This window comes from Tetrao urogallus, assembly GCF_951394365.1.
Source record: "Tetrao urogallus genome assembly, chromosome: 1".
Taxonomy (NCBI): Eukaryota; Metazoa; Chordata; class Aves; order Galliformes; family Phasianidae; genus Tetrao; species Tetrao urogallus.
In genome coordinates, this window is record NC_136813.1 from 85,094,009 (window position 1) to 85,113,910 (window position 19,902).

The following is a 19,902-nucleotide window of genomic DNA, read 5'->3' on the forward strand; positions in this document are numbered from 1 at the left end:
TCTTTCTGTACTACTCCCTCCCTAAATATGTCTATGCCTCTATTCTGTGCAACTTGCTTTCTGCCATGGTGGGGAAAGGAAGCAGAGGGGTGGAAGAGAATGAGAAGCAATTCCAAATCCCAACACAAAACCACAAAGCAGCTTCTACAAGTGTCTCTCCAGTCCAGCAACTCCCTTCACTGCCTCGAGACCCTGAAACATTGTTATGATCATGAAAAAAACATGAGGCAAGAGAGCAACAGCAACTGAAAAAAATCTCAACAAAGATTCTATGAAGAAAGAAAAAATAATTAAAAAAAAAAAATCAAAACATTTGGTATGCTTATTTAAGTAGCGAGTGCATGTTAATTTTACATATTGAAATGCAATATGAACTGACTGCACATGTCTGGTGTATACTTTGGATTTATTTTTCTCTGCAGCACTTCTCTATATTCACACCTCTTTTCCAAGAGTAGACAGAGACCAGAAAAGTAATCCAGAAGAACAGAATACACTGAAAACAAAATCAATCCTGCCTCACTGTTATTATTTGCTGCACCTTAAATCAAAGCCCTTTCAACACATGGCTTGAAAACAACACAAATATGGATATAGTTCTTTGCATTCAGAACCTCAGTGTCATTATTATCCAAGTCCCATGCCAATTCCTAAAAGCAAGGAAAACAGAAGTTTCTAATTTTCATGTTAATAAACAATGATTGGGAGTTACATAACCAAGAAAACCAGGTCCACTTATTCCTAACAGTGCTCCAATAATATGCATGTATTATAACAAAAAAAAAAAAAAAAAATCAAACAAATTGAGAGCAATAAGCAGCCCTCCCACTAAGAATGACATAAAAACAGAGGTAAAAAAGAGTCCATCACAAAGTATGACAAGGCCACATTAAAATTAATTCTCAATATTTAATCTATTCACAATGTGTTTTTAATAAAGAATGCATTTCTTCCAGTCGTACTTCTAACTTCACAGATAAAAACATGTTTTTACCTTACCTGAAATTGAGAACAATTTAAAAACCTAAGAAATCAGCGCTGTCAAGCAACCAGTCACTGGCATTATGGACAGAGGCTGGCACTGCCTATCCTAAATCTCTCCCACTCTGTAACCCAGATGCAAGCCCACCCCACACTGTTAAAAAGAGCTAAATTATGCCACTATGAGGGCCACTCAGTCCCAGTGAATACCACTGCATAAATTTACGTTGTCTTAGGTTTTCTCTCATGAAGAATAACTAGGAAGTGAAATTATCAACATGAACTTCTTGCATGAGATAATCACTGTCTGAAGATTCCAAGTCGTCTTCATCTACTGATGTTTCTGCCACACGCTTCATGCCCCGCTGTTGTGAAATGGCCAATGCATATTTGATATTGTAGATATTCCATTCACAGCTGTAAAAATAAGAACATGTTAGAAACAAGATGATGTTTTTTCTCCTAAAGCATAAGCACCTCTAAAAGAAGAGGGTCTTGAAACTTCTAATGCTACATTATCGTCCTTCTAATTACTCTACAGTGCAGTGAAGGGTTTTGATTTAGACTTTAAAATATAACAATACATACAGCTTGGATACATCGTCAAAGTGACGCTGGATGCTTTTCTGAAGAAACTGAATCATGGGGAGCAGCTTCTGCGACCTTAAGTGGAGAAAACATACAACTTGCATTGTAATTTATATTTATGTGTAAAAACAGTACTTTTCTATATACTCAAAACTTTAACATAAGTGTCATTGTCTAATTTAACATTAGACAAACAAAAGCATCTTGCTTTTGATTGTGCTAAAAATGATTATATTTAAATACAAATAATCTACTTCCAAACAGTTTTTAACGTCAAGCTGTGGCATGAAAAACTAAATTCTGCTTGCTGCAATGACAACAATTTCTTCCAAGTAATAACTTACTTTCCAAACAACAAACAGCTTGTTTTAAACTCCCTACTTCTACTTTAATAGAAACAAAAAGGAGAAAATTTGATCTGGCCATTTCAGCCACTCAACCATTAATACTAATATTGACGTAAGCCTTGAGTTACACAGTGCATTATTACTTTAACCTGCATCTATTTCAGATGGCTGTAGCTCTCTATCGTACCCCCAGTTTACCTGGTTTTATTCCAAGAAGTCTACAAACTGTCTAGTAAAAGAAGGTTGAATACAATTCACAGAGCAAGCCCATATAGTTTTGAAGAAAAACTTGGTAAAAAAAAATCAAAGCACTTACTAAAAATGTATGCTATAATCACAAGCTAACTCTATGAAGTGCAGCCAATACAAGCTTGTTATCCTTCAGTTGTATTTAATGTACATAATTGTTTAAAAAAAAAAAAAAATCCCAAAATCCTAATAGTGCTTTTGAAATCTTTATGCATTTATAGACTAAGCAAACTATGGAAAGTTTTACCTACAGTATTTGAAAAATGCTTTTACACCACAAATGCAACCCAGTTCTCATACACACTCGTTAGTAGAGAAGTTGTAAAAATCAAGTTGTTTCAATTCCTATGTATGCATCTACCATTTCAATCCTGAACTGAAAGGAGTGTTAAAATCCTTATCAGCATTTTTTCATTTTCACAGCAGCTCACCTTGTTTTTAATTTCTGTCCATGCAGCATGAGCAACTTATGAGCCCAAATAAGATAGAACTCTAAATGACAAGATATCTCAAAGGCAGAGGCCAGGAACTCCAACACCTTTTCCACATACAGATCTGGGAGCGATGAGCAGACAACATCAACTGCGTGAAGAGGAAACAAACAAAACAAAAATACACAGACATTGGTGTTGAATTATTATTTGGAACAACAAGAAAGAGACCACAGGAAGGGATGTGGAGAAGCAGAAGAGAGAACATGGTCTTAGCATCTATTCAGTGTTCAATATTCTACTTTAGGGCACAGTACCACAACCTCTCAGCAAGCCTGTTTTGAGCCTTACAAGGCCACTTTTGAGCCTTCCAATCATTACTGGATTTAAAAGCACTAATTTAACTCTCCTCCTATCCAAGATGTGCAATCTTCTCCAGAACTTGTACCTGTCTCCTTCTAATCCATAAGTGATCTTAACCACAGTTTTGTTGCTCCTGACTATATAGTTCTTGTAGAGTTAAGTGGAACTAGGAAGGTGTAATATCAAGAGGCAATAAAGGATGCTTGAAAAGATCCAGAGCTGCCTGCTCACAGAGGAAGTACCTGAATGCTGTTAACAATTGGTCACGATGAAGCAGCACAATTTATAATTGTTCAGAACAATGATGACCTCATTGTATACAATTATTTCTCAAATTAACAAACTCTCACTCTCTGCAGCCACTCCAACAGTTTCACATAATATTCAAGCCAATCTATCTTTCTCTATTAAAGAAACAGTCCCACATTCCTTCTGTTAACAGTGGATTTCAACAACCTAAATTTCCACGCTTCACCCTCACTCAACATCTCCTCAGCTGTTGTGTATTCTGGCCCTCTAATAGTTTTTCAATTCCTCCTCCTGAACGCTCCAGAACAACAATATGCGTTTTGCATGAGATAGTAAGAACTAGACACCATGCTCCTAACACAGTCTCACAAGTGCTGAACAGAGGAGACTCATCGCTTCCCTCAAGCTGCTGACTACATTCTTGACAGTACAGCTCTGACATCAGCTGATTCTCTTCATCACACAGGCACACTGCTAAGCCATGTTTGGTAAGTCCTTCCAACAGCAGTTGCTTTATCTACATGGATGCAAAAGTTGGCATAAATCTGGACCTGATCAAAGTCCATGTTCTAAAGTCACTAGATGACCACACAGCAGACTGGTAAAATTGTAACAAGTTAATACCAGGAAGTCAATTTTTTTGTTTTGTTTTGTTTTTTTTTTTTCTACACAGAAGATTATTCTTTCTCTCCTAGTCTTTAGCAACTGTAAAAAGACTGAAGTCCTTGAAAGCTCACTTTTTTTTTTTCCCTTTCTGGGAAACTTTACCCTTCATGCTTCACTTTATTTGGCTTAAACATCTCTGCTTACAATTAGCTCAAATTTCACAGAAGATCCACTTACCTTCATTACCAGGTATGGCTTCTATAACCTGCTGAATTAACTTCTTTTCATTTAGCTTAAGGGCCATGACAATAGCTGCAGTGTATTCTTTCTGATGCAGTTTTTTGCGAATATTGCTGGGTGTAACATCAATGTCCAGCTCAAAAGGATCAAAAATTAACCCAGCATCCAGTGAATAGATAAGAAGACCCTCGGTGGTAGTAGCTGCCCAGCTTCGTCCTAGAAAAGGAAGTAAGACTTTTTAAGAACAAAGTTAGGTTTTCTAGGATGCAAGCACAACAGAAATAACAAACAAATGATGCTCTGCTGCTTGCAGCATGTATGACAGAAAATAGTGCATCACTGATGGATCCATCAGCAATGGCAGTGCTTGTGAAGAATACCAGCTGAATGCAATACATACATAAGCTTCCTAATTATCTACTGAGTAAGAGATGGGACTGTTAACCTAGCAAGACCATCTCCAAAGGCATTTGCACTCCTTTGCTCTTCTACTCGTCTGTTTGCTTCATACAGAAGGAAAAGAAATAAATCATACACTCATCAACACTTGCCTGTAGGAGAGAATCGCAGGCAAGTTACTCTTATTTCTGGTTTGAAGTGTCGAGAACTCATGTCACCTAAAAGAGAAGTTGCAAATTGATTTAATATAGCTTCCAAAAGTTCATGGTCTGCCTATCAATGATAACAGCATAGTTAGAATTAGGCTGAACAGTGTGGAACATGTCAAAACTTGGCAGTTCAAAGATATGGTCTCTGCCCAAGAGATCATAAAATAAGCTAAACAAAGTGGCAGGATTGAATTTTGCCGTGTCATTTGAAAGATCAGAGACATAGCAAGGAACTGGAAAATAAAAATGGGTCTTAAAAGTTTTTCCAGATAGCACTGAATGTGGTACATGTGTAATAGATCTCTGAAGCCACAGACAGTTCAAGCATACTACAAAAACTGAGCTGGACAGTTCAAAGTCTTCATATCTGGGATTTACTTTAGGAATAAAGATTTTGATCCTCACAAAGACAAGACAGCAAGGTCAAAAGCCATACCTGTTTTTACTCCAGGAAGAGGAATAGCAACACCATCTTCATCTCCAGTGCCTTCATCTATCAGAGCCATGCTGCCAAATTCAGTCATTTTTCTCCGATCTAAGTATTCCTATAAAAACACAGAAGTTCCATTCACTGCACAATCTCCTCTCCAACACCTGCATTAACTGAAAACATCCCATAACATTCAAGAATTTAGTGATTATTTCTTTGTACCTTTGGAATAAAGCTCTTCCAAAATCATCAAGAAAACTGCTAGTTCATAATAGTGGGCAACCGTATGCAACCATGTATCAGAATCAAGATGCCTCATTCTTAGGGCCATAGAGTAAGAAACCTCAGACTGTGGTTTGATATTATTACAGTGTTATAATACCTAAAGGTGCACAACTGCCTCAAAGAAAGTCCTGCTTTACCTCTCCTTCCACAATCTCACTGTGCTAAAATTAACAGCTGTACAGTCAGTTACTGAAGTTCCACTTTAGGATGCAACTCTCCCTCAATTTTTGCATACCTCCTCCTTGATTCTTTTCTAGTTGGCTCACTCCTGGTATTCCTTCACACTATGTGTAAAGCCATGCTGGCACAATAAGGGACAGAGAACAGAAATGAAAACTGCTTTACAAACCATTGTTGTCAGAAACACATTTGGAACCACAGCCAAATACAGCTTGACGTAAGCTTTTGAGCAACCATTATTCCTCCAGGTAAAGGGATATTAAGAAGTCTTACTGGAATTTTTTTCTTTCAATAGTTTTCATCATTTACTTTACTTTCAAAGGAACTTAACTTTACATTTGGCACTATTTAGAAACAGCGTGTGTAAAATTCAGTGATACTTTCCTGCATCCACCCCAAATTCCTTCATTTCTTTGCTAAGACAAGAAACTGACACAAGAAAATCAGCTTAGTACAAAATATCAATCATTAATATTTTTATTAATTCTAAGTTAACTGGCTAACTATGCTTACAAGAATTTTGCTTAACACAAACATATAGTAATCCAGAAAGATTCTAATGAGATAAATTTCAGGAAACAATTTTATTTTCTAAGAAATAACTTCTCCTTACATCTCCTGCATAAAGCAAAGAAAACAAACCCACATTTATCAAAACATTCAGGGATCCTGTTTAAATTAGAGGTTACACCCAAAAAATCAAAGCTTTGGCTTTGTAAGGGGTGAAACTGACCACTACAACCACATACCTCCATTGCATCTAAAGAAAGGTTGCACGAGATCTCAAATTTTTTCATAAGAATCTGTTCTTTGACATTATAAATACAGACAAATTTTGACAGTCCACCTGCCAAAATAGACTGTCCATCTGCTGAGTAACACAGAGTGGTAAATGATCTGGTAAAAAAAAAAAAAAAAAAAAGAAAAAATTGTTAATTTCACTGCCACTTTGAGCCAAAAGACAAAAGTGCAGTGTAAAGGTACAGAAAAAAATCATTCAATTGTAAAAGTAGTAGAGCTCTTCATTCACATGTTAACACGTTTTACCACAATCAAGTACTTTCAGTGCTTTACTGTGTATGAAATCACAAGCAAATTAAAACTTCAAGCTTTTTCCAAGTACGTCAATACGCCTGTGCCCTGCTGCAACTCTGCAAATGAGCTTTCAATTATACTCTGTGAGACACTAAGAATGGTGAGAAGAGAGAAAAAAACACCGAGGTATGTAGAGAAAGAAGGTGGTTGAGCTCACCACCAAAAAATACATTTTTAAAAAATATTATTTAGATTTGAGGGAAAGCAACAGGAAGGAAAAAGGAGGTTTGAGCAGCAATGGAAAAAGAGAGGAATGAAACACAAGACATCTGTATTACAGTATTTGAAAGCAAATAAATTCGAGTTGCCTTTAAAAATATTTCACATACATAGTAACTTGTAATAATCCCACAGCATATTTACATTTATTTAAAATAAATTTCCTACACAGTCATAGATAGATAATGTTTACACAACAACATATCCAATTTAAAGACCCATCACATTTGTTAACTGAGAAACTTGTGACAATCTTAACATTATGCTGGAAACAAAAACTTGTGGAAGAGAACAGATGATCAGAGTGATGCTGATCAGATGATCAACACTGTAAAAAAACGTACATCCAGATGTCAACACCAGAAATCTTTTAAAATCCAGTCAGAATCAAAATAGCTGAACAGCAGATGCACTCTGAAATCTTCATGTAAAAAGTAAGTGCAAGAACAACCCAACCCTAAAGCAAATACCAGCACGGCACCCTCTTTTCAACTGCTATCTCGTTTACTTACTTCCCTTTGGCTGACTGTTTGGCAGTGATTTTATCAAGCTCCTTCCTTCCCATTTGAAGGTCATGTCTTCCCTCAATTGAGCCAACTTGGACTGCATTTTCATGATCCCAAAATGTTATCTGTCCATTCAAAGAAGCAACTGCAAGCTCCTTGCCGTCAGGTCGGAAAGCAACAACAAGTACTGCAAAGAATCCAATTAATGGTTAAAGTACAGCTTGAACTTTTTCTAGGAAAAGATCCTATGTTTATCTAAGAAAAAAAAAATCCCTATTTTTCAAGCATGTCATCTCAACTACCACAAGCAGCTAATGATTAACAAGTATCACAGTATCTCTCCTCTGGACAACATACGTATGTTTAGCTAACCATATAGCTAGAGCTGGTAACATATAAAAAGGATTTCTTGCACTACAGAGAACTACTCAACCTTTTGCTTCCATTATTAAGAAAAAAAAATCTGCATTTGACAGACAGTTGCATCATTTCTGATAGTGTTTTTATACTTAATACAATATGAAACAGAGATTACCATCAGAGTTCAACATTAACGTCTCCTTAGTTCTCCAGCTGTCTAACATATCCCATAACTTGACAGTTTTATCCCAAGAGCCACTAGCGAGAACACACTTCATTGGGTTAAAGGACAAACTGCTGATGGGGCCCTCATGACCTGATAAGACCTAATAAAAGAAAAGACAACGTGGAAGTAGGAAAGAGAAACTGAAGTTCATACGGTGTGCATTCAATAAACTATCAATACAGCAATAAAACTTCACCTAACTTGTCCATGCACAGTCGAGGTAACTTTTGGACATGAGGGATGATACATACCACTGATTCTCCACTTATTATTTAAATAAGTTGAAAAGAGAAATGTGGAAGTGCTACCACTGCACAGGTTGCCCTGTCTTATTATCAGGAGAGCAATACTAAAGAACTGTGAGCAAGAGTAATAAGTATTTTTCAAGCACGGAGCTCCCACTCCTCTCAATAGAAATAATGTCCTGACAGATGAAAAACTTCACATGAGCCAGCAGTGTGTTCTTGCAGTTTGGAAAGCAAATGGTATCCTGGGCTCCATCAGAAGAGGGGTGGCCAGCAGGGACAGGGAGGTGACTGTCCCTCTCTACTCTGCTCTTGTGAGGCCTTATCTGGAATACTGTATCCAGGTCTGGAGCCCCCAGTACAAGAAAGACAGGGAGCTGTTGGAGGGGATCCAGAGGAGAGCCACAAAGGTGATCAGGGGACTGGAGCACCTCCCCTATGAAGACAGGCTGAGGGAGCTGAGCTTGTTCAGCCTGGAGAAAAGAAGGCTGCAGGGTGACCTCACTGCAGCCTTTCAGTACCTAAAGGGAGCCTACAAACAGGAGGGGAGTCAACTCTGAAAGAGTAGGTAACAGCAGGACAAGGGGAAATGGTCTTAAGTTGAGGGAGGGAAGATTTAGGTTGGATGTCAAGGGGACGTTCTTTACTATGAGAGTGGTGAGGTGCTGGCACAGGCTGCCCAGAGAGGTTGTGGATGCCCTGTCCCTGGAGGTGTTCAAGGCCAGGTTGGATGGGTCCCTGGGAAGCCTGGTCTGGTATTAAATCGGGAGGTTGGTGGCCCTGCCTATGGCAGGGAGGTTGGAGATTCATGATCCTTGAGGTCCCTTCCAACCCTGGCCATTCTGTGATTCACCATCTACACCAAATTAAATATATGAATTGTTGAATTCATCTGATTTGCCATCAGATGTACAATGCTTAAGAACTGAAAATAGCAAATGACAGTATCTCTCCTTAATTAACTGTACCCTGCAGAGAGTAATGTCAAACTAACAGCAAGACACTGGAGATTGAAATTGATAGTTTTCCAACCCTCCAAATTAAATAACCGTACAAAAATAATAAATAAATAATAAAAACAATAAATAAATAAATAACCGTACAAAAACAAAGTCATGCCCCTAGTTTGCACCAACGAAATCTTTCCTGCAATCTGTATTGATCTTATAATAGCACCTACACTTTCTTAATTTGAGAAAATACGTAAAAAAGAACAATTCTGAACAACCAGTTGAGTGAAAACTCTTTTTCCCAATACGGTAGCATAGTAATACTTCAGCAATATTTGTATTACTTCAGCAACTAGAAAGAGCTCATTACTCAAATATTCATTGTGGGTCCTTACATCCAACAGCCTCCCACTCTGCATTGACCAGATGAATATTTCAAAGGAATCCTGGGAACCAGCTGACACAATCTCACCACTGGAGTCCACAGCCAAACAAGAGAACTGACTTGGTCGTGGAGAAGTAAAGGTACGGAAATTGCGGTACCTGATATAAATGTGAAAACAAATTGAAAAAACATTTCAAGTAGATCTAAAGATACATTTTACACACTAATTTTTTTTTTTCCCAAGTCAAATGAACTCCTTTTCAGGTCTCTTAAACTATCTACAGAAAAAAGTATTCTTCTCATAAAAGGAGATGCCTTGGTATGATTCCAAGACTCAAAAAAATATTACTAATTTTGTAGAAAAAATAGCCCAAAATACTCAGAAGATTTTTCTTCTGTTACACAGCATATGTCCATTCTCTAGACAACATGTTTGCTTACACATCCAGTTTCATACAGCTGTACTGTAATGACTCAATCACTGTAACTATGGCAAACATTGTTACATAGGTGAATACTACTTACTGTAGAAACAGAGAATGGCTGTACTGGATTTTCAGCTTCTCTGAGCAAAGTTCCTCCAGAATTTTGTTCACAGAAATTGGATAGAGTGACAGGATTTCTAATTACTATCTAAGTTTGATTCAAAGGCTGAACTAATAAAAGCACTAAAAGCAATCAAATGGTACTCGTAGTTTTGCAACTTGTTCCTGAAACCATGAATCATCAGTTTGTTGCATTTTGGGTGGGGAAAAAAGACAACTAAATAATACACAAAAGCTTTAGGAAAAGTTACCTGTGCAAATCAAAGGCCCGCACTGTTCCATCCAGGGAAGCACTCAAAATAACATAACCACTGGAAGTAAAAGTTACAGCAGTTACGCCACTGCTATGGTCTGTAAAAGTGACAAAACAAAAACTGCTTGAAGTGTTCCACACTTTGACCTGCAAGAGAGATCAGAAAAGCCTTCCTGGAATCTCCACCATCAGTTCAGAAGAAATATATAAGGAAACAGAAGAGTAAAGAAAAGCTAGCTCTAAAACCCTTGAACAGCATAAGGAATGTTCAAAACAGTTGGAAAAAACCGCACAAATGAGGCAGAGCTACAACTTGTCATTAGACCTCTAAAGGCAAATAAACACAGAAATTAAGTGGAGACAAAAAGTTTTTGAAATAAAGTTAAAATTTCAAGGAAAACTCAATCAACATCTCAGTCTCTTAAACTTCGACCTGCCAACTTCAAGCACCAAATTCAAAACCCACTGCGAGCCCTTTCAAAAAGCTACAACTGAAAGGTTATTTCAAACAAAAAACTTAGAAGTTCAGCTATCTGCAGTCTGAAATTTATAGGGCTTGGTTGATTTTAAATATGAATGGTAGAAACTATGAAGTGGCAGGTCTCTTTTTCCCCATCAAAACTTGTGATGGACAGAAGATGCCACCTTCACCACATTTAAGAACCAAGAGACTTTGGGATTACTCTACAAAACATCCTTTCTCCACTAAAATACTTTTAACTCTTCTTTAAAATTATCTGTCCACCTAGGCTTCCATCTCAATACAAGCTATTTATGAGATTTTTTTCTTTTAAATAGCAAACTTCTGCAATGGTACACTGCAGGATAAAATCAGCTTAGGAATTATATTTCTATAAGTTATTTGAAATAAAGTCTGCATTGAAACTAATTATCTGGTTGATTGAAATTCATTCACCTCAATATATGAAGGAACCAGCACAGATAAATATAAACTAACATCTGATGAATTAGATCTTTTTGTGCTTATGGTGACTGCAGAGCTACAACAAGAAAAGAGCTGCTAAAAAGCTTACGTGATACTATTTGCAGAGGACACCAACCGCAAATCAAAACACATATTGTGTAGAGAAAGATCAAAACTTCTAAGAAAATCAAGGACAGAAAAATATAGGGATCAATTACAGTAACACAGCTTTCTACACACAATGGAAATTCAAGGTGTTTACTACCTTTTTACAATTTAAGTTCATAATACAGTAATCTTGTATCACTCACTTTCCCATCCTCTCCTCCAGTTACTATGTATTGCCCATCTGGAGAATAAGCCAATGAAACCATGCTGTTGAAATGGCCCTGCTGCTTCAGCACATAGGACTCGCTCTGCCATTCCCACACCAGGAGCTGACCCAAACCTGTGAATACATAAGGACTGACTGGAATTATGAATCCAACGATGGAACCTGCTAATGCACACCAAAAAACACATACTTGCATCTACCAATCAAAGAATAAAAAAAGTTGATGCAAACAGGTTGTATTATGTCTCTATATTGATTTTAATACGAGTCATTTTCATTCCAGAAGTTCCAGATCAATTTCCTAAACAACCAGAATCTGGCTTAATGTCCTCGGTACTACAACAGTGCTATCAGAATCTGGCTTAATGTCCTCAGTACTACAACAGTGCTATCAACAATTTTTGTAACAAATGGATGTACAAAATCAGAAATATGCTAGGAAAGAACTCTGTTTTCCTGTTTATGTCAATTAATTTGTTCATTTTGCAATTTCATCTTTAAGATACTGTAGTCACCTTAATGGCAATTGACCTTATTAACTGGTCACTGCAATGAATAACCAAGGTAGCTTGGAGCTTTCCAATCCTCTGCTTCTTAACATCAAGGGCTGTGAAGGAGATGACAACATCCTACCTTTTAATTTTTTCACTAGGTGAACTGGTAAGAAAAGCAGGGCTGCATGAAGATATAAACTTAGCTACCATGCTAACCTTTATAGACCGGGTGGAAACAGATGTATGAACATTCAGCTCATTTTGTAAAACACCACGTGTCAGAGGCGGCTGTACATGAGACTGAAGCCCAAAAAAAAGAGCGTACTATGTCTATTCAGACACTATGGAGATGAGTCTGTACATTATTAACAACATTTCAACATTTGGAATCAGTAAGGGAAGGAGGAATTTGGATTTGTTTGCCACAGCATTCCTCATTTTTCCATGAATACATATCAAACACTTTACAAACCTGAACATCCAAAAGCAATCCAGTCACCAGTAGAGTTGATAGAAATAGAAGCTATCCTTTGGTCTGAAATACTAAAGAAAGAAAATTAGCCAATAAACAAATCTGTATTTTCAAGCCTTATGAGATAAAACTTGAAACTCCTGAGAAACTAGAGTTTATTTCCTCTGTTCAAGCAAGACCTTTATATACTTTACTGATTTTTATGTATTACTGTAACATCAAAAGCAGCATTCAAACCTTCCTTTACTATACTCAGGAACATCAGATACTGCCTTTTTCACACTGAAGACAAGAGTATCCATATCCCAAACAAAGACACACTTATCAATAACAGAGCAGTCCTTCCCAAATTCAAAAAACAGTGGATTCTTTTAAGTTACACAAGGAAATTATGCATTTTATTGCTAGGCTCATACAGCAATAGAAAAAGAAATATACGTGTTTCTCCAATCTAAGTACAATTTATAGATTATTTTCAATATGCTGATTTTTTTTTTTTTTTTAATTTTCTTTTTTTTTTTTTTTTTTTCTCTCTATAAGCTTTATCTGCTACAAAGAAACAAACAACAGAAAATCCAAAGCATTGTAGGAATCTATGGCCAACAACTACTATTCAGGAGTTTCTCATTCAGAGCTCACTTTTCTGTAACGAATTATATAATAGAGCTGTTTAGTATTTATTATCATAGTATCATTTAGACTGGAAATGAACTTTAATAGACACCAGCACTACCAATCCCATCACTACAGCACCCCCCTAAGCGCAATCTCCACACATCTGGTTACTTCCCGGGATGGGAACTCCACCACATGTCTGGGCAGCTCATTCCAATGCCTAACCACCCTTTCTGTGAAGAAATTCCTCATGATATCCAATCTAAATCTCCCGTGGAACAATTTGAGGCCATTTCCTCACATCCTATTACTTGTCACCTAAGAGACCAACTTCTTCCTCACTGCAGCCACCTTTTACTAGTAAGGTTCCTCTCAGTCTCTGTTTCTCCAGACTGAACGGTCCCGGTTCCTCCAGCCACTCCTCAGACATCATATTCTAGCCCCTTTATCAGCTTTGCTACTTTTCTCTGAACACTTTTCAGCAATTCAGTATCCTTCTTCTAGTGAGGGGCTCAAAATTGAACACAAGTTTACCTATGATTCTGCCTTTCCAGAAATTACAACACTACATCGATGCTCCTGTGTAAGATTTTTGTGCTCCAATATTAATCCATTATTACTAAATACAGTGTATTCTCAAGCAAAGAAAGCAAAACGAAAAACCAACAGCCCTCACTCCCAAATCAACCAACCGTTAACCCCTGTATCTCACCTCAAGGAATGTATCAGATTGAAATCTGGAAGCTCATGGAGGTGAAAGATTCCAGAAGCAAAACCAGTGACCAACAGGTGTGTTTTCTTGTGATAAGCTGCGGATGTCAGGTTATTAAAATCTCCTTCTTTATTGAAAAAATACCTGGGCATCAAAGAAATGAGAGAAGCAAACAGTGTAAAAGAAAAGAATACTCTCATAACTCCATTTCAATATAGGTTGAGTATTTCAACAGTATCCTATGGCAAACCTCAAAAGCACTAGCTTCTGGAAATTTATTATATGTATACTTCCTATAGTTCATGAAAAGCTAATTCTCTTCCCTTTTCTCTTCCTGAATGTTTACAGCTGCTACTGTAGTCTTACTATCAGAAGTGACAGCTGACCACACACAAGAGGGACAAAAGTTAAGCTCAGAGGAACTGCACTGTGCATTTTCTTCTGATCATTACAGGTGGTTTTCACAAATTCACTGATATGTGTGAGCCTCCTATGGAGACAATAGTCATGAATAGCATATGTCTACTGAAGGTTTTCTCCATTTCTTTGCAGGTATAACTGCTACTGGAATTAAAACTATAAGCACCCTATGATGGTGCTCAACATCACTCAAATGTTCAAATTCCTTTGTTGCCTGCAAATGGTGCTCCACAGAGACCAAGTTAACAGTCAGGGGTAGGGCACTTTCCATACATTTCCTTTACAATCAGAGAAACTGGGAAGAGAAGCTTGATGTCCAGAACTCTTAGTCACCCCTTCTGGAATCCTATCTCTCTCTCACTTACTGACTACTTTCCTTATAAACACTGTGCTCCTTTCAGCAAAACTAAATGCACCACCTATCTTAAGACGAGATTACTGTTTGTAAAATGTATCTCATTTGATGTGGACAGACAAGGAGATAGTTCAGAAAGGCATCTCTGAGTAGCTTACCAAAGAGGCTAACGAGCTATTTTACCTAACACTGCCATTGCATCACCTCTTCAAGTCAGGCAATCTTGCAATCCCTCACAGCCTCTGAACTTAACTAAAGGACACTGCATTGACAATCTTATGCTGACTTATTATTCTGAATGTGAAGGTACCACCTTTCATACAGTCAAGGTAAGACAAACAATTGTTGTACTGAAAACTATTTATTATGGGATTTATGATAAATTTCTAAACCTTGGGCAGTTTTACATTATTCTGAGTAATAAATGGTGAAAAAAGCCCAACATAGTAAACTTCCACAAAAACTCTGCCTTGGGATAAATAAAAATCACTTACTTTGCCACACGTGTATATTTAACCTTCTCTCTTATGTCCTGTTCATTTGGATTGGCTTTTCCATGAATTTCTTCACCCTTGGGTTCTTCAAGAAATCCATCATCATCTTTTACTCTGTTCTTTTGTCTAGCTTCTTTAGGGGGCATGGGCTTCAGACCATCAAGCTCTGTGTCACACTGCCACACACAGAGAGCTCCATCCCGGCTAACTGTGTATAGCTAGAACACAAACAAAAACATATGACTATCACATAGCAGACTTCTTTGAAAGCTCTTGCCCTGTTTTAACGATTACACGATTGCAAAAGGGATAGGGAGCCTACACTCTAACACTGGGATTATATTTTACTTAGGCAATTTTATTACCATTTGAAATTACAGCTAATTAATCCTTTCATAATTAAAACTGTAATTTTTTTTTTTTTTTCTGAGGGGGGGAGTAGCGGCAGGGGGGCTTTAAATCACTTACTTTCATTTTAATCATGTTACTTCTTGTAACACTCAAGGAATTTTAATCTCATGATCACTGCAAATGAGTTGGTTTTAAATCGAGGGAGGGAAGACTGAGGTTGGATAACAGGGGGAAGTTCTTTACAGAGAGAGTGGTGAGGTGCTGGCACAGGCTGCCCAGAGAGGTTGTAGATGCCCCATCCCTGGAGGTGTTCAAGGCCAGGTTGGACAGGGCTCTGGGCAGCCTGGTCTGGTATTAAATGGGGAGGTTGGTGGCCCTGCATGTGGCAGGGGGGTTGGAGATTCATGATCCTTGAGGTCCCTTCCAAGCCGGGCCATTCTGTGATTCTGTGAAAACAGTATAGCCAGATCTTTTCCTACAGATAAGACTGTAGTTGAGCTACTTTAGCACTAAAATTCAGGAATATAGTACCATTATATACATACATCAAGACTGTCCTCTTCAAAAAAGCAGGCTACTATTATATCCTTATGCCCACCAAGTGAGTAATATATCAAGTTTGCCCATCGCTCTGCTCCAAACACCCATGTAGACATATCCTTGCTTCCAATTGCAAAACACCTTAAAGAAAAGAAAAAGGCAATCTGAGTTAGAACACTGGTTTTTAAGACCATCACTGGCTGCAGAACATTCTGCACAGGAAGACAAGTCAGCACTTGAACATTAATTTTACACGTGAGGTTCGTAAACTGAAATGAGTACTCTTGCAGTGATACATGGGATTAAATACACTCAAAGGGTCAACCATGTTCACACTTGAAACATCTGTCTTTTATGAATGACTGGACATTTTCAAGCAAGAATGCACCACTGGTCCCTAACACATGCCTATTTCACACCTTCTAGTCTGCCTAGCTACAATATTTACATACCATATATACTACGTATATAGTATGTGAGATATATAATACAGTATTTCATTACAGTATAATCCAAATTTTAAAGCTAGAATCACTTTACAGCAAAGAAAATACATGCATACATGCAAATAACATTAACAAAGTGAGCAAGTACACAGCATTTCAGTTTAACTCACTTGGAATCATCAGTCCAGTCAATACAAGTTGTTTCATCATACGGACCATAGTAAGTTTTGTCCAGAACAAATGCGTTGAATTCTCGTCTCTTCCCAGGAGCGTGGTACAGAAGAGCAACATTGTCTTTTGTAATCACAAACCTCCTGCCATAAAGGAAAAAAAGCAGAATTGCAGGCAAAACTATTAAAAGTAAGCTATTTTTCACTACTGACTGCAAGAAAACAGAACAACGTAACATTAAAAAGGCTTCTATGTTACAGAAGCGATAAACACAAAATACTTCAAAATTAAAGCCAAAAACTCATTTGCAGATAGCTACTATTCCTCAATTTCAAGAATGCAGGCACTAAGTAACAGAAAACATTTGGAAAAATCAATTAAGTTGAATAACGAAACATTTATTCACTAATTCTTGTAAAGGAAGGTAAATTTCAAACATTCAAAATCAGATATTCTATTTCAATCTCTCTTCTTCTCCATATATTAGCACTTTATTTTTAATTTTTTTAATTATTAGCATATATTGCACAAAGCATGTGCATTTCTGTTACACACATCCTTTATAGTTGCCCCACAGCCGGTGTAATTCCCTAACACAGAACTGCAATTCCAACTTCCAAGCAAGAAATTCATTTACCATCATCTCAAGTCAATTTAACTGAGAAATACTGCCAAAAGGGAAGTCTGCACCTTTTCCTCTTACTCTTTGATGCTTCCCACAATCTCACGTCACTACACTTTGGCTCAGTGACCATGGACTTAAAGTTTAAGGGACAAGGAAAGAACCACTCAATTCAGAGAACTGTTCCTTTTAGGTAACACAGTTGTTTAAACTAAACCAAGCTAGCAGCAAAACTGCTCCACTATGAATTGACAGTCCCCCACATTTTTCTACCTTCCTTATAACATGGAAGAACAGTTAAGATTCACAGCAAGTGTTCTGTACTTCTAGAAGTTCCACCATAGACAACATGTATGACAGCCACCTTCCCAGATTGTTGCCAAGCTTTACTTTTCCTTTTTTTTTTTTTCTCCTCTCAACTTTACTGATGAAGTAGCCCTGGTCAAGCCCAAAATTAGCAAATAAAATTCCCTGGTTGGTCAGAATGTTTTTAATAATTACAACCAGCTTATGAGGCAATTTCTGTTCTTTTGCTCTAAAGCACACACATTTCACTTACTTGCCATCAGGGGAAAAGGAGACACTGTGCACTGGCTTGTGGAAATGAAACTGATGTATCACAGATTTACCAATCAAACTGACGAGCAAGGCAGCTCCCTCTGTGAGGGAGAATAAGGAGATTATTTAGTACCCAAAGAAAACATAATCCTAGCAAGCTTAGCTTTTCCCTGTGAAAATTATAACAACAATAATAATAAAGTACCACCTCAGAATCTTCTTAAGATAGCATGCTTAATGATGTAAGTCAAAAAAAGCAATCAAAGTTACCAGTTGTTTTTTAAAAAGCTTCCCCAGAAAATCTAAATTAATTGTTAGAGCACTTCTGATCTAAGGCTGAACACCTACTTTCATGCAGTACTTATATTTCATTCCTTTATAAAGCAAATACGTTATTTGTGCAAGTACCTTCATCAACAAGGATGGCAAGGCTTCCATCTGGAGAGAGCCCCACACACACAATGTTGTGCCGTGTGGCCAGTGGGAATGTTTCACATTTATTACTGCAAGGAGATGACAAAACAGTAAATTGAGTACAAGAACACAGAAATGACTGCTATCTCTAGCATCAGTGAAATATGGTCTGATGCCTAGAATTATGGAATGGTTTGGATAGGAAGGGACCTTAAAGATTACCTCCCAAAAAGATTATCCCAATCCCTGCCATGGGCAGGGCTGTCCCCCACCAGCTCAGGCTGCCCAGGGCCCCATCCAACCTGGCCTTGAGCACCTCCAGGCATGGGGCACCACAGCTTCTCTGGGCAGCTTGGGCCAATGCCTCAGTGCCACCTGAAGAATAAATTTCTTCCTAATATCTAACATAAACATCCTCTCTTTTGATTTAAAATCATTCCCCCTCATCCCATCACTATCAGTTTGTGTATTATGTTGATTTCCTCTTGCTTGTAAGTTCCCCCCAAGTACTGGAACACTGCAATGAAGTCTCCCTAGAACCCTCTCTCCTCCAGGCAGCTCAAGCCCAGCTCCATCAGCCTGACTCCACAGGAAAAGCGCTCCAGCTCTCTGAGCATCTTTGTGCCCTCCTCTGGACCCTCTCCAACAGCTCTCCACTTCTTGTGCTTAGTACCCCAGATCTCGACGGAGTACTCCAAGTGGGGCTTCGCAGAAGCAGAGCAGAGCGGGACAATCCCCTCCCTTTCCCTGCAGGCCACCTCTCTTGGGATGCAGCCCAGGCCGCCGTCGGCCTTCCGGGCTGCAAGCGCACGCAGGCTCACGCCTGTTTCATGCAAACGCTGCACCGGAGGGCCGGGCCTCAACCCCGCACGTTGTCCCCGGGGAGGAAGAGGTGAGGAGAAGAGGGGCGGCCGCCAGGTCTCGCTCACTTCTTTAGATCGAAGAGAGAGATCCTGTTCCCGACGGGGCTAATGAGACAGCTGCCATCGCGGGTGAAGTTGAGGTTCCCGCGGCGGTACACGGTACCCAGTAGGCCGGAAAACTGCGAGGAGAGGAGGGGGACGGTTAGAGGGGAAGGGGAGATGCAGAGGCCGCCAAGTGGCACTCACTCCACTCACCCGGTAGGCGAACTTCATGGCGGCATGCAGAGCGCGTGGACCGTACGCCGCCGGCGCGCCCAGCTACGCAGCGAGGGAGTACCGCGCATGCGCAGGGGAGGGGACAGCTCCGCGCTGAGGGCGGGAACCGGTGACTGACAGAGGGACCTCCGCCCCGCCCCTACGCCTTCGTATATACGGCATCAGCGGCGCTGCTTGTATCGGGGTTCGCGCTAAGAGCGCCTTAGAGCGCACCGGACCGGGCTCAGGGGATCCATGATAACTGTGCGGTTCGGGAGCCCGGCCTGTCACAGGGGACCTGCAGCAGGACACGAAGCCGCTGCCCCTCCTAGAGCCTCACACGTTACCTTCACCTAATCAACGGGCTGCCTTTCTAAAGGAAAGCAGCTTGGGCTAGAGATGGAAGTAATCTCTTCTTAAAATAAAAAGTCACAGCAGTAGAGAACTTGGATTTCTTTTTAAAACATGTATATTTAGAACTGTAACGCTTACAATTTCATTAAACAATCTTAGTACAATG

The 19,902-nt window shown here is 38.9% G+C and overlaps 1 protein-coding gene across 1 annotated transcript; it reads right to left on the reverse strand.

The window, feature by feature from the left end:
• Positions 1–1,238: 1,238 nt before the first annotated feature.
• Positions 1,239–19,400, reverse strand: PWP2 (PWP2 small subunit processome component; the record flags this gene model as incomplete). Its single annotated transcript, XM_079549481.1, has 21 exons — positions 1,239–1,398; positions 1,570–1,644; positions 2,597–2,747; positions 4,052–4,270; positions 4,606–4,671; positions 5,099–5,207; positions 6,307–6,454; positions 7,384–7,564; positions 7,913–8,063; positions 9,554–9,701; positions 10,340–10,488; positions 11,578–11,714; positions 12,567–12,637; positions 13,894–14,037; positions 15,163–15,380; positions 16,059–16,194; positions 16,670–16,813; positions 17,852–17,951; positions 18,259–18,353; positions 19,194–19,306; positions 19,383–19,400. 21 exons carry the CDS (start codon positions 19,398–19,400, stop codon positions 1,239–1,241), a joined length of 2,733 nt encoding a protein of 910 aa, XP_079405607.1.
• Positions 19,401–19,902: the final 502 nt, after the last annotated feature.